We start from the raw sequence: 13,770 nt of genomic DNA on the forward strand, positions 1-13,770 counted from the left end.
AGAGTACACAGATGAGAGGGGAGCAGTTGTCTGTAGGCATCACCTGCAATAAAGGTACTTAATACTGGTAACTTTCCCTCCAGCCCAGAGGATCCATGCCGCACAGACACCCCTCTCCCCTGCCCAGCAGAGCACAGGCAGCCTGGCTGCCTGCTCCCCCGGCCTCCAGAGCCCAGAGCTGGGTGTCATGATGGCAAACCTTCCAGCAAAACTATGGCCTGGCCTAGGACTGTGGCTGCTATGAAGAAAACAAAAGAAAATAAAAAAAAAACAACACCAAGACCCACAACACCAAAACAAACCAAATCAAAGCCCCAGCCACTTAGACCAAGGTGTCCTATTTGCCATCTCTGTAGGTAGCAGGACATTAAGGATCCCTCCCCAGCAAAGGTTATGTGCTTGCTCCTCTTCTCTCTTACGCCCAAAGGAGCAGCTGTGTCTGTGTTTGAATACAAACCACAACCAGAGTCAAGCACACAAGAGGCAGTTACACCTCCTGGCTCTCACACAAGTCAAGTTTTTTAAATTCCAAAACGATTTAAAGGCACAAACATACAGAACAGCACACTGAAGGCTACAGGAGATGAAGGGAAGACACAGCCCGTGGCTGAAGAGGCCCATAGGAACAAAAACTTGGGTAGTTAATCCAGCATCTCTTCCCAGTCAGCTGTCAGCCTAACATGGCTGTAGGCTCTGTGAATGAACCCACTGCCCATTTCTTCTCCCCTCATTCCCTCATACACTCTTTCCAATCCTAATTAACACTCAGATGTCCTCCATCCATCCACTCTCCCTTCCCCCAGGCCCCTTGGGAACAGGAGTCTTCTTGATCGTCAAAAGCACAACACAAATTACAAGGCAATGTTCGCTCTACTTGTGGGCACTAAAGGGTAATTTGAGAAATTAAAAGAGTGAGGTTGTGTGGGTGGGACTCTTGGCTACTTTTAGAAAGTTGAGCAGGGTCAGCCCTAACCAGCGGGTGAAGGAGCCTGATTGCAGCTTTCCCGGGGCCCGGGGAGGGGGAGGTACCCAGTGCTGCAGAAGTGACCCCAAGCGCCCAGGACCACCCTCTAGGAAGCAGCCTGGCTGTCCCATGATCCAGTGAGGGCACATCTACATCAGAGGCCAGAGAATTAATCAGGCCTCCCCAATAATCAGGTATACTTTAATCTCATCAAACAGGTTTAAGTTTCATTCTAAGCAACTCCTGAAACTGGACTTCTTCCAAAAAAAACCCCAAACTCAAAAGACTGAGGAGGCATATCCTATGGCATGTTGGGAAGGGTGCTGGGATATGATGGAGAGAACTCACAAAATCTCCATTAACAAATCCTAAAGTTACTGTTTAGTAACGGTTCTAACAAGCACTTTAGCTTGTGAGAACAGCAGCAGCAAGTATCCACAAGGAAAAGGCCAGCCCCTGCTCAAACCATGGTGACAGCTAAAGACTGCCACCAAGGCATAGAGAATCGTGACATGGCAGAGGGCAGACATATATTCCAATCCTAAGTGTGCACTCCTCTTCCTTGCTGTGGGCTCCAAAAGTCCTAAAGTGCAGACAGAATCCAAAAACTAACTTCCCACGACGATTACAAAGGAGGCTCCAGGAACACCAAGCCACTTCCCAGCCCACTGCAGATCCAATGTTTTCTGCAACCATAACGAGAGGTGAGCATTTCCTGGAACAATAAATGGCCACCACATGGATGTTCTACCTCCCATTATGTAACCTGGAAGAATGCAAGCTGTGTGCTTTGCTGTTGTATTTTTGTCAGAGATCCCTTCCAAGAGCCAAAGATGCTTCTTCAAAGTTTATACTTCTCCTACCAAAGCTGAGATGTCAGGCCCTTTTCACGACAAGGCTGAAAGCCATACATTCACAGCAGCGTCAATGTAAGTGCAGTCTACACAACAAAACCATGAAAAATGCAGTCCTCTCTGTAGTCACCACTCTGGACCCAAGGAAGCACGCAAGCTGAGGAAAACTTTTATTTCATTTTGGGTGAAGTAGTGGCTACAGTGCTTTCCACAGCAGCAAGCTCTCCCCAGCGACCCATCTCCTCCCCACCACCTCTGGGAGCCCTAATCTCACGGGGAATCTGGTGTAAAGTTACTTTCTAATAATTAACATTCTGACATCAAAGTCAGCACGCAGCTGTCTGTAAACCATCTTTAGCCCAAGAAACGAAGGGATGCCGGCACAGATTTTATCCAGCCTCTCTCTTCAGCTTCAAAAACCACACACAGGCAAGCATTAATGGGAAGATTCCTTTATAAAAATGGACCTTTGATGTTTAAAAATAATTTGTTTTGTTTTGGGTTTTTTCCTCGGGACTGAAAAGGGACAAAAAGCAGATGCCATGTGGCTTGCCCTGCTCGACTGTTGCCGCTGAGAGCAAGGAGAGCAGAGGATGGCAGGAATGGAGGAGGGAACAAAATGTAATCAATCAGCAGCAAAAGCACCAGAGATCAAAGGGCTTGAAAGCAGCCGTCAAAATCACATGCTGTTCAACACAAGGACAGAACACCACCACCCCCCCAGAATCCGCAGCTGCTTCCAAAGCTGTTTTCTGACTGGAAGGGCAGCTGGCTCCAGAAGTGCCTCCGAGTGGTTTGAACTGGACTATGATTCTGAGAAAGACACCAGTTCATCAGAGTCCTTCAACCACCAGCACTCAGCCCGTGCCCAACACCACAGCTCCACGTCAGGCTGTGAAGTCAGTGAAATGATGGAGGGAATTCTGCCCCTGCAGCCAGCGTGCAGAGAATCATGGGCGACAAGACTGGTGAAGTACGCCACCACAAACCCTCATACTACTCCCTCTCCTCCCAGACACAATGGAAACTCCTCCTTTACAAATCCCTCATAGGTGAGAGTGACACTGAAGCAAGCAACACGAGACTGGACAAATCACCCAGCCTACTGTTTAGTCCTCCAAGCTCAGGGTCTGTTCTAAAATGTTAAATAACACTGATTAGACGGACCCAAACGTTTCTAATATACCGAAATATTCACCACTGGGTTGGCAAGGCCTCTTTCTGTTACTTGTGCAGTTCATAACTGCTCCAGAGTCCTTTTAGGGTCTGGCTTCTATTCCTAAACAATTCAGAACTCATCAGGAACGAACTGCAGCCACAAAGAAGTCAATCAAGGTGGAGTCTATATCAACAAGAAAGCATCCACAGTCTTGCTCAACTGCTCCAGGACTGAGCTCCCTTTGAAGCTCCCCAGACATCCTTTATTTATACTTATAGCTTTTCACTGTTCGATCCTGGCTGGATCAGAACCAGAGAAGAATTCAAACCTCCAACTCTACAAGGTACCAAAGAGGCAGAAACAAGGAAGGGGATCTCTGAAGACAAAAGCAGCCACAGGAACGATGTGTGCAGTGAAGGAGCAAGGAAAGGACTGCTCACTGAGAATCCAGAATGTGAAACTCATAGTGCACAATAACGAGGAGTAAGTTATTAACTGAATGGCTCCTGTGCTTAATTTTATGCTACTTTCCAAACATATCCAACCTTGCTGAAGGTGTTCAATTCTATACAGCTGCCCTACAGAAAGCACACCTCACATCATTCCCAGGTCACCCTGGGATAGCATCACAGTACTCTTCAGCTATCAGTTCTGGTATCTCTACATGGGCTCAAGCATTTTTAGTTTTCAGAAACACAGTTTTACTTCAGAGACATCAACAACAGGTATGTTCAATTTGTCTTTCTGGGAAAAGGGTTAAAGAGAGGTAGACTTCATATTTAAGAAGCAGGATATTTTAGATCATGATAGAAAACACTTCTATAAACAAGCAGAAATGCAGAAGTAAAAGGATGAAAGGATGCTTCATGTGCAATATTAAGAAAATTAAATCGAAGACCAAACTCTGCTCATCTTTGACAAAACTACACATCAGATTTTTAAGAGACGAACAAGTACCTAGGGCTCAGGTGACAAAGTGGGCGTTTGTTCATGAAATTTGCATGAAGTTTGAGGCATAGAGGTGCAGGCTCTCCTGGACTGTGATTTAATGCAGCTGTGTTGTTTCTATTTGAACCACTCATCGAGGATACCTAAAGGTTCAAAGTTTTGCCTGCCTCTGGACAGCAAATTCTTAAGCTCACATCCTTCCTATTTCCTACTTCCTTACTGAACTAAGGCAGAACTGTATGTCACCAAGGCACCTAACCCTACGACATGGGGAAAAAAGTCTTAAATCTGGAAACATCTTTTTCCTCATGGGAGCTCAGCCTCAGGCAAGGCAGGGTAAAGAAAAGCCCTCATTGCCCAAATTGCAAACACGTTTTCCCTTACCTGTTCTCGCTCCTTTTGAAATTCTTGGCTGTTCTTAGACTTCTTTGGCTTAGAAGGGCCCCCAGGGCTGGAAAAAGTTGTTGGCATCTTTGAAGATGGCATATCTAACCCAAAAGATGGTGCAGTTACAGAAGAGTCCCCCAGACGCTCTCCATCTCCAAAAAAAGGAACGAATGGGGTATGTTCAGGCTCTGAGGAAGGCCACAGCTCCTCCAAGCTAGCATGAGTTTCTTTAGTCGAGTCTTGCTTGTGTGTGATGCTGTTTAAAGACATGGCCACATCCCTGTGGTCCAAGTCCTTTGGGAATGTGGTTGCTTGAGGTAGGAGCACATCCTCTGCTCCTTCCATAGAGTGTGGCCTCACTGCTGGCTCATTACAAGGCACCACGGCATCCACAGCTTCCTCCCGAGCAGATGAACTGCATTTCTTCATAAGAACTCTTTAAGAAGACACCAACAGGAATAAAAATAAAATCACAATTCCAAGAGTATTGCCCTCCCCGTTCTCAATGTCACGACACAAAGGCAACAGCTGACTCAAATGCACCCCTGATTTAACAATTTGCTTCTTCCAGATACAGAGCACAACCTCCAGTTGCTGTGAAGGGAGGGGGGGCCAGGGGGTTGTGCAACAAAACAGAACAAGAACCTGTTCCACCAGAAGAAAACTGTTTTCCAGGGAAAAACAGCAGTCAGTTGTAAAGCACAGCTTCTGGTCACTCCTGCCTTCTGTAAATATTGCAAGGAGCTGGCCAGGAGATCGCAGAAAGGTTGCCCCTGTCCCCACCTCAACCCTCCAACACACAGCAGGCACTGCAGGGGCTGGGAGTTCAGTGCCTGAGATCCAGAGCAGGGAAGAATGAAGTGGTAGCTGACTGCCCTCTCAGAAAGACTTTTAACTTTGAATTGTCTGTTCCACTCATAGGAGAAAAAAAAAAAAAAAGAAGAAAAAAAAAAAGAAGAGAAACAAACAAGCTCTTTTAATCTGCACATGACTAGTCAGTGCCAGCATCTGCAGCCGTGGGAAGCACATCTGGGCAGTAGTTTGAGATAAACAGGCAAATGCAATAATTACTGAATGCCACAATGTTTGTAGTTTTCAAATTTTTTTGCCCCCTTTTTTTGGTATTTGAAACAAAATAAATTCACCACCAGAGTGGAAAGAAAAAATAACAAGGCCAAACTTTGCTCCTCCCAACCTGACAATGGCACTGCCTCCAGTCAGGCCAAGCGACTTCAGTGTTGTCTTCTCCAAGGCATCTTTTCCTGATATCTGCAACAAAACCAGAGGAGAGTAATTGTGGCCACTGCTTGCCCAGGAGAGCACATACAGTGCTCTTTCTAGAAAGAAGCCTGTATCAAAAGAAGCACAACACAGCACCAGAAACAGATCAAAACTCATTCTGTCTACAGTTCTAAAGCAGACCTGAATCTGTATTCACCTATACTGTTTTACCAAATTCACAGCTTATTAAGTGACCTCAAGGGAAGATGACCTATGTATATTTTTGTCCCATACGCACACCCAAATGGGATAAAACTATAGCAAAGCATTACTTTTATGCCAGAAGTCAAATGACAGGCAGCACCTCAGAGCTGTGAGACAGCCGACTTCCTTACATACACCTCTCATCTGCCTGCAATGATCTGTTCCAGAATAAAGACAAACTGTCCACAGAGGTCAGTAGGAAGTGAAGGGGACAGCCAGGGAGAGCAAATTCCATAATACGCACATACAAAATATTAAACAAAACTTTATTAGCAGAAGATCAAAACACAGAGAAAAGCAAATATTTATTAAAATGAAACCACTGTTTTGACTCAAGCTTTAAAAGAAGTTGGAAAGAAAAACACAAACACAGCATTGAGCTCATTTTATGGGCTCAGAGATCTCAACGGCCCAGGGTTCTGTTCCAAGAGAGCTTTTTTCCATAGAGACACGTCATGCTTTGAAAAGACCAACATTTTTCTACTTCCCCTCTCAAGAAAGTTCAAAAGAAACACTTTCCAGGTTGGAAAGCAAAGCTAAGTTTTTTCTTTTTTTTTTTTTTTTTTGTTTTTTTTTTTTTTTTTTTTTTTTTTTTTTTTTTTTTTTTTTTTTTTTTTTTTTTTTTTTTTTTTTTTTTTTTTTTTTTTTTTTTTTTTTTTTTTTTTTTTTTTTTTTTTTTTTTTTTTTTTTTTTTTTGTAGGGTTGACAGTTGAGAGGCCTTTGCTGCCTTACCTCATCTCGCATGTAAATACAGACTGGAGAGAATTCACCATGCTGTTCCATCAACTCCCTGCAAGAAAGAGCAAAACACTGCAGCATCTGGACAACAGCCCACCCCCTCCAAAACCAGTGCAGAGTAACGGCACAAAGTGAAATCAGCTGGCAACACTCTCCTCCATTTTCCTCCAGCAATAACCATTACATAGTTCACAGGATCTCTCTTAGACATTGGGTAAAAAATTTGCTCCAATGCATTCACTTTTCCTTAAACACAGCCTAAAAGTTTAAAAACAAAGCAGAAATAATTAAAGTTAATTCATAAATTAGTTGATCTTACTAGATAAATTTGAGCTCGTCATTCTTCGTGTGCCTCATTACCCAGTCTGGACGTGACTGAATTACACTTGCTCTTTTTAATCCCTTATCTAAGTTAAAGACTTCATTATTGTTTACACTGAACTTTCCTTGGGGAGAGGTCCATTTCTTTCCACATATGCACAGCAAAAAACAGAATTAAACACTGCTCAAAAGCAAATAAACTGTGGACAAAGAATTTGCCTTAGTGTCAGTTTAAAAAAAGAAAAAAAGAAAGTAAACAAATGAACAAAAAAAGAACAGCAGAAACTTTCAGATTCTGGAGACCATGGAGAAAATAAAAGCAAAGGAAAGGCTGCCACTCTAGACCAAGTGAAAATCAACGCATATTTAAGCATTTCAGTGACACAGGACGCATATTAGCAGCAATGCAAACTCATGACATGCCATCTGCAGAGGAAGACACAAGCGAAGATCACCATTAAAACAGGGAAAAAACAGTAAGATGCTCCTCTTTCCATTTTCCTCTAGATAACAATTCTGAGGCATTCCAGTAAAAAAGAAGCCTTATTGCATATTCATTTGATCAGACACAGAAGATGGACGGGGAAAAGACAATCACTGCCTTTCAAAGCAAGTCTCAGTTCTCATCTAGCCAAGATGATCTGATTTCAAAAGGAAGAAGAAAGGATTGGCACTTTCAGCAAGAAAACCTCGTGTGCCTGTAGAAATGTAAAAAGAGCCTGAAAGAATTAACCAGTACATTATGCTGAGACACGGAAATTAGATGAAACTCTCTTTCGTGTTGGTCTCCACTTCAGCAAAGTGAAACTCAAACTGAAATCAGCCAAGAACATGGTAAATCATGACATTAAGGAGAATAGTCTGCTTCTCACTCCAATGGTAAAAGGTGACTAGGAAAACACTGTCCACCCTGAGACAGCGGTGGTTTGGAAAGAGATTCGGCTGAATTCTCACAAGCATTTTTTCAGAAGCTTCAGATTCAGACATTTCAATCTAGCTCAGCCTGGGTAACTACAAAAGGTGAGAATGTTGCCTCTAGATATTCTCTATCAACACAATGAGAACTGATGAGGTTTATCCTTCTCCTTACACCCCAGCAGCTCTTGTTAGCACATTCTGTCCCAAGCTCCCTGTCCTTGCAGTTTCACCAGGATATCCCTCGGTAAGAAGAGCTATGTACCATCTGCACTGCAACAGCTAGTTTATCATCAAACTCCAAAACACCTGAAATTCCTCCTCATGGTAAACTTCCCTTGGTCTTACTGATCTCTGCAGTCCAGTCTCAGGAAGGGAATGGCTTTCCACTCAGTCCACCAGGAAACCATCACCCATCGTGTGTGACTTGAAGAGAAACCACTTCTCTGCAAAGTAGCTGAGGAAATCCCCCTGGCAGCCCAGGTACATGATACATCCTTGCTCATCAGCTCCTGAGGCCTCTGGAGCCAGTTCCTGAGGTCAGCTTGCCATTTTATGCTTGACTACACCAGTGTTTGTTACTGAACAGGAGCTCTGCAAATGACTGACAGGGTTATGTGAACACTTCCACTTAGCTTCCTCTTCAGCTGCCAGATTCTAAACTTTGCAGTGAACTTCACAAGAAAAAACAAAACCTGCAGGACCCTGGCAGCCTGAAAAAGAATCCAGTATTTTTCACTGAAAATTAGAAGTTTTGAAAAGATATTTCTACTTCAAACATTACTCTGCACTGTTAGTAATTCCCCAGTAGCAGTAATAGCCACACCTTCTCCTAAATATATCTGCAAAACATTGATCAACTTGGCATTCAAGTGTCAAAAACTGAAGCAGGAACTCAGACTGCTTGTATCTAGTGCATCACTTACACCTATACGTGTACCTTCAGGGTACATTCTCTATCTGGTGCTTAAATTTGTGAGCACTGTATCTGGGGGATGGAACAGGGAATAACTGTATGAACAGGGTATCAGTGATCAAGGCTGACTTCATCCTGAGTTTTCCCAAAAGGAGTTTAATTAACAGAATCCCACTATTTAAAACATTCTGCCTTCAGCATCATGTAACTTAAACATGTATTTTGAGATGCAATATTACTGGACACAAAGTTATCTCAGGGGTTTCTGTAGGAAAAGGATCCCTTAGGAACAGTCAAAATCCAAGTAGTCAATGAGGCATCTAGTTCTGAAGTGACTGTACATTCCATGGTCTGTGCTGTGGCCACACTGACTGCTGCTGTTAGAAAGGCTTCTGCTTCATAGCTGGAAACTCCACAAACAGGCATGCAATAAACCCAACCATTAGGGAAAGACCACCTCAGGACAGGGATAACATTTTCTGTTCAGGTAACAAGGAAATAACCCTTCCCACTTCAGCAACCTGCTTGCCCAGCGGAAGACCAGAGTCTGCATACCCCAACACATCTTACTGCTCTCAGTGCAGCGGTTTCAAGAACCTTAAGTATCACTGTAATGTTCAGTTACTTAACAACAACAGCTTTGTCAATATTGTATCACTTAGTCTTTCTGTTATGTACAAAATACTTCACAAAGAAGCTGATTAAAAGAATATATATATACAATCAATGTCTTACACCATATTGTAACACAGATCTATTTAGGCCAGCACAAAAAGTGACAAAAGAAACTGAATGGGGAAGGAGTCAACCAGCCTACGGAGCAGAAAATGAAGGGAAGTAGCCATTAAATTCCACGGAAATTCATCAAAGACATTTACACTTAGATTCAAAACTCAGCTGCAATAACATATAAGTGAAACAGCTGGAACCAGAAGTCACTCAGGACCAAAAGCACCACTGCAAAAGTATAATACCCAATCCTTGAGTAACTCTCAAGAGCAAAAGAAGATCAAAGATTTCCACATGAGGGAGCAAACCTGTTAAGCACAGACCAGAACTGAGACTTCTGTTTGGTTTAACTGTAGCAGTCTATATGCCATTTTAATCAAAAGGTTAAAACTTAAAAGCTTGTAACACCACGGTGGTATGGGACAAGGTGAGTCACAAAGAAACCCAGAGGTAGCAAATCCAAACTGAGCAACCTGCAAAACCAGTCCTGAGGGTCAGATCTAGTTTAGGAAAGTCAGGGGCTGAGAATACTTCCACACCAGCTGCAACACATCCCAAGGAGTTTACAGTCCTAAGGCATCAGTCTTTCAAAACAGTTCTACCAGCCACAACAACAAATTCTATTGTGCAGAAAGTGACAGATGCACCAGTGCATCCAAACTACTATCTTCAAGCTTCAGACTATGAAACACTGTCAACTCTCCAACTCAAGGTGAACAACCACAACGACACTAGAATAGGTCTGCCCTCCATTTGTGGTTCCACAATTAGTTATTCTCTGTCAGGGACAGAAAGCCCTACGCAATGCTACGCTTTGTTCAAGAAATTAAGTTTCTTATACAAAGGAGCACAATATTGTGATTCAAGACTCAGGCTCCAACCTCCCTCTCTCCTCTGGCAGCAGTACCCGAGTAAGTTCCCAAGGCCAATGCTTGATGATGAAAGGCAGAAAAAAAATCTTGTCTTCATTGGAAAATTGGAACAAAAGACCACCAAAGAGACTGGCCTTTAGCACACCACAGCAGGCTACTGTGCTCAGAGTTCTACAGACAATCCAGGAGAGATACTCATCTCTACCTTATTTTCGATGGTTTTCGCTTCCAGTTAGGATCAGTTGAATACCTACAGGAATCCTCAGTAACTGTGCACAAAAGATAAAGGACTACTGAAACACAGAGGAACAGTACAGAATCACAGAAAAGGCAGACAGCACAGTCCAGAGGAAAAAAGCTTGAACTTCAAGCTGCCTATCAGGAAAGGTGCATGATCACCATTCAGGAGAAAAGAACCTGAGGCACAATGGAACACGCCTTCACCAAAGACCCATAGGAGAGCAAGCCAGTTTGACTTACAGAATCCAGTTTCATTCATTTTTCCAAAAACTGCTTTCCACTTCAATCCAAACAACTCTTTGAAGAGTCTTCTAAAAATGTACGGAAAATATCTAAACCTAACGAATGGCACCACAGAATTAGTGAAGAGTTACAATTACTATCAAAGGTGTCTCTGAGTGTCCAGAGCGCAATCGCTCCCACATACAAGAGCCCCCAAAGCTGCTGCAGCTGCCAGGCACGCAAGAGTGGGAGACGGAAAGGCAGCAGCTTTCCCAGGCCTCACGCTCAAAGAGCAGACAACACTGTGCACTCAACCAGCCTCTGCAGCACAGACTCAAGGAGAAGATCCCCCGAGACCTGTTTTCGTCTAACTCTTGGAAGCTCCTCCTCCAGCTGCTGCTAATCCATTACATGCACCCATGAGGGGAAGCACACACATCAAACACACTGTCCTCTCTTTGATGTGCTCCTCTTCAGAAGGGGAACGGCAAGCAGATTAGATTCCTTCATGTAGTGATCTGACAGGGCCTGTAAACATCTTGTGCAAGGACTGCTGCACACTGAGAGGAGGAGCAACCCTACAATAGCTTCCAGACCTTCTTCAGATCCAATTAGCTGAGATGGACACTGGAAACCCAGGGGAAATTCCAGTGGATTTAGAATACTTCCCCTCACGCACTGAGAGCAGCTGAGCATTACAGGAAAACGTCTCCAGTTGGAAAGTCCAAGGAAGGATTCAGCAAACGTCGACAATTAGCTGACTAGTCAGTCTAAGTGAATCCAAACACACCGAACAGCAGCTCAGCCCATGAAATCCACGAAGACAGCTGTAGATCCAGCTTGTTCTGTGTCTAAGTCACACACACAGCACCTTTGCTGCTTGTCAAACTTAATCAGAAGTCTGCAAAGTCCATCCAAACATCTCAGCTCAGCTTCAAGAGGGCAGAAAACGGCAGCTGTGTTCTGAACTGGTTAGGAATGCACAGCACACTGCAGCAGTTAGAAGCTTAAGAGCAGTATGTATATTAACTAGTAGTATTACAATAACCTGTAAACGATAAAACCCCTTCAAAAGAGCAAAATTATATAAAAAGCTCAAAATTTAAACTGAATAAATAGTCAACTAATGTGTGAGAAAGCCACATAAAGGCTATTTGTCACTGTCAGTTATTAACACTCCACCAGTCTAGCAGTCCCCAAACTGCAACAGGCACTCCTCTCCTCCCAGAGGGCAAAAAGGATGTAGTAAGGGACAAGAGGGGACTTAAAACACTTCGGAAAATCATACCTGCGTTTTCTGGCCTACCTCTTTCCTCAATTAAAAGAATTCTTTTCTCTCTAGCATTTACGTGAAAACTGTTCCTTTTGACTTTTACTCGTAAGTCACAATGTAGACCTAGTCCCTGACTATTAAAAATAGAATGGCCATCACAGCTTCAAGGCTTCATCTTCCAAGCCGTGAGAAAAGAACTGTCTTTCTTTGAGAAAAGTTTATCAGCTTGACATTTCAAAGCAATAGTGTTTTTAATTCAAAACTGAAGACAAGAGATAACACTGAATGTAGACTGGACTCAAATAATAAGATTTCTAACCCATGTACATGCTCAATAAATGTAGAACCAGAAATTTTTCCATTTAAGCAGGATCTAATCAGTCTTTTGAAGATTCCACATTAGCCTGCTGAGAGCTCCAGATTTCCCTGAAGAACCTGCATAACAGCAAGCCTCAAAAGCAACAGCACCTCATTTAAGAACCACCTGCACTACAGGGAACCACAGCACAGAAATATGGGGGATTAAGATCATCCAGGCTGGCACCTCACCTCTGGCAGTAACTTAACTTCAAACACATTTGTGTAAAAGGCAAGTGGGGCAACATATCCCAGTTTGGCATAGTTGCTTCACAGCCTTAGGAGTTTGTTACCAGTTTATGCCCCAAATCAGGAGTGCTATTGCAGAATTAAAAAATAATAATAAAACCATCGAGTGTCAAATCTGAAAGAGCAAGGAAAAGGCAAACATATCTGTTATAAAGGAGAAACCACAGTCAAATAATGCAAACTCTACAAATCTGAGGGATTTATGTGGATCACCATAACAACAAGCAACTACTGCCATGCAGAGATCCATCCAAACAAGAATTTTCTCACTGCGCTGCTCACCTGATTTTTGCAAAATGACTGAGAAGTTCCCACAGAGTCTGTTGGCAGTGGAAAGTGTCTTGCAAACGGGAGCCATCATCTAGTTGTAATGCTATCCGAACCTATCGGAAAAACACAATGAATTCATCTGAAAATCGAATGAAAGCTTTTTTTTCCTTCACAACTTTTTAAAGTATTTCAGTGCTCCTTGTCCATATGTGCAGGCATTCTGGCCTCAGTTCCAGTTTGTTGGCATGGACTTCTCCTGAGCATGGGGGAAGCCATCCTGGAAAACTAACCAGCTTTCAGGGGCCCCTCTTCCCCGCCTTATCTTGAACTGGAACGTATTCAGAGAAAAGCCAATGCAAATGTCCCAAATAATGTGTCATCATGAGCAACTAAGATGTTCTGTTTTACACCAGATGAAACTTTACAGAAAGGTTCTTCACACCTACATAAAACAAATACCAGTAACACAGAAAGGACTGATGCAGCTGCACAACTTAAAACGCCAACACAGAGCTCTGTCCACTTCAGCATCAGTTTGCAGAATAACTTCCCTGGGGCAAAACAGAGCACTTGCACATCCACAGAGAGAAACAATGAACACAGTCCCCATCGACCCCTGAATTACTGAAAACCTAAACAACCGTTACCAGTCCAACAAAACAATGTTCGCAACTCACTAACGCTTCCTAAACACCAAATTTTGACATGCAATACGAGAACAAAGTAGTAAAAAAATCTCAAAAATAATTCTGCATGGTCAGTTATCAAGTCCTTGAACACCTGCAGAAAAAGGCAAGGGTCAACTAGCTGCCTATTTTAACAGGCCTTCTCCAACCTGGAATGTGAACATCCATGTTCACTAGCAGAGAAC

The 13,770-nt window shown here is 43.2% G+C and overlaps 1 protein-coding gene across 2 annotated transcripts in view; it reads right to left on the reverse strand.

Moving 5' to 3' along the window:
• Nucleotides 1-13,770, reverse strand: part of ASPSCR1 (ASPSCR1, UBX domain containing tether for SLC2A4) — a 37,454-nt gene that overhangs the window by 19,650 nt on the left and 4,034 nt on the right. For both annotated transcript variants that reach the window (XM_027889805.1, XM_027889806.1), the window contains 4 exons: nucleotides 12,912-13,012; nucleotides 6,530-6,587; nucleotides 5,508-5,581; nucleotides 4,310-4,748 (listed from right to left, as the gene is read on the reverse strand). In XM_027889805.1, coding sequence (XP_027745606.1) covers nucleotides 4,310-4,748; nucleotides 5,508-5,581; nucleotides 6,530-6,587; nucleotides 12,912-13,012 — 672 coding nt within the window. The remainder of the gene's footprint in view (nucleotides 1-4,309; nucleotides 4,749-5,507; nucleotides 5,582-6,529; nucleotides 6,588-12,911; nucleotides 13,013-13,770) is intronic.

The sequence above is a fragment of the Empidonax traillii genome, unplaced genomic scaffold, assembly GCF_003031625.1.
Source record: "Empidonax traillii isolate 1590-97213 ecotype Southwest subspecies unplaced genomic scaffold, ASM303162v1 scaffold272:size679582, whole genome shotgun sequence".
Taxonomy (NCBI): domain Eukaryota; kingdom Metazoa; phylum Chordata; class Aves; order Passeriformes; family Tyrannidae; genus Empidonax; species Empidonax traillii.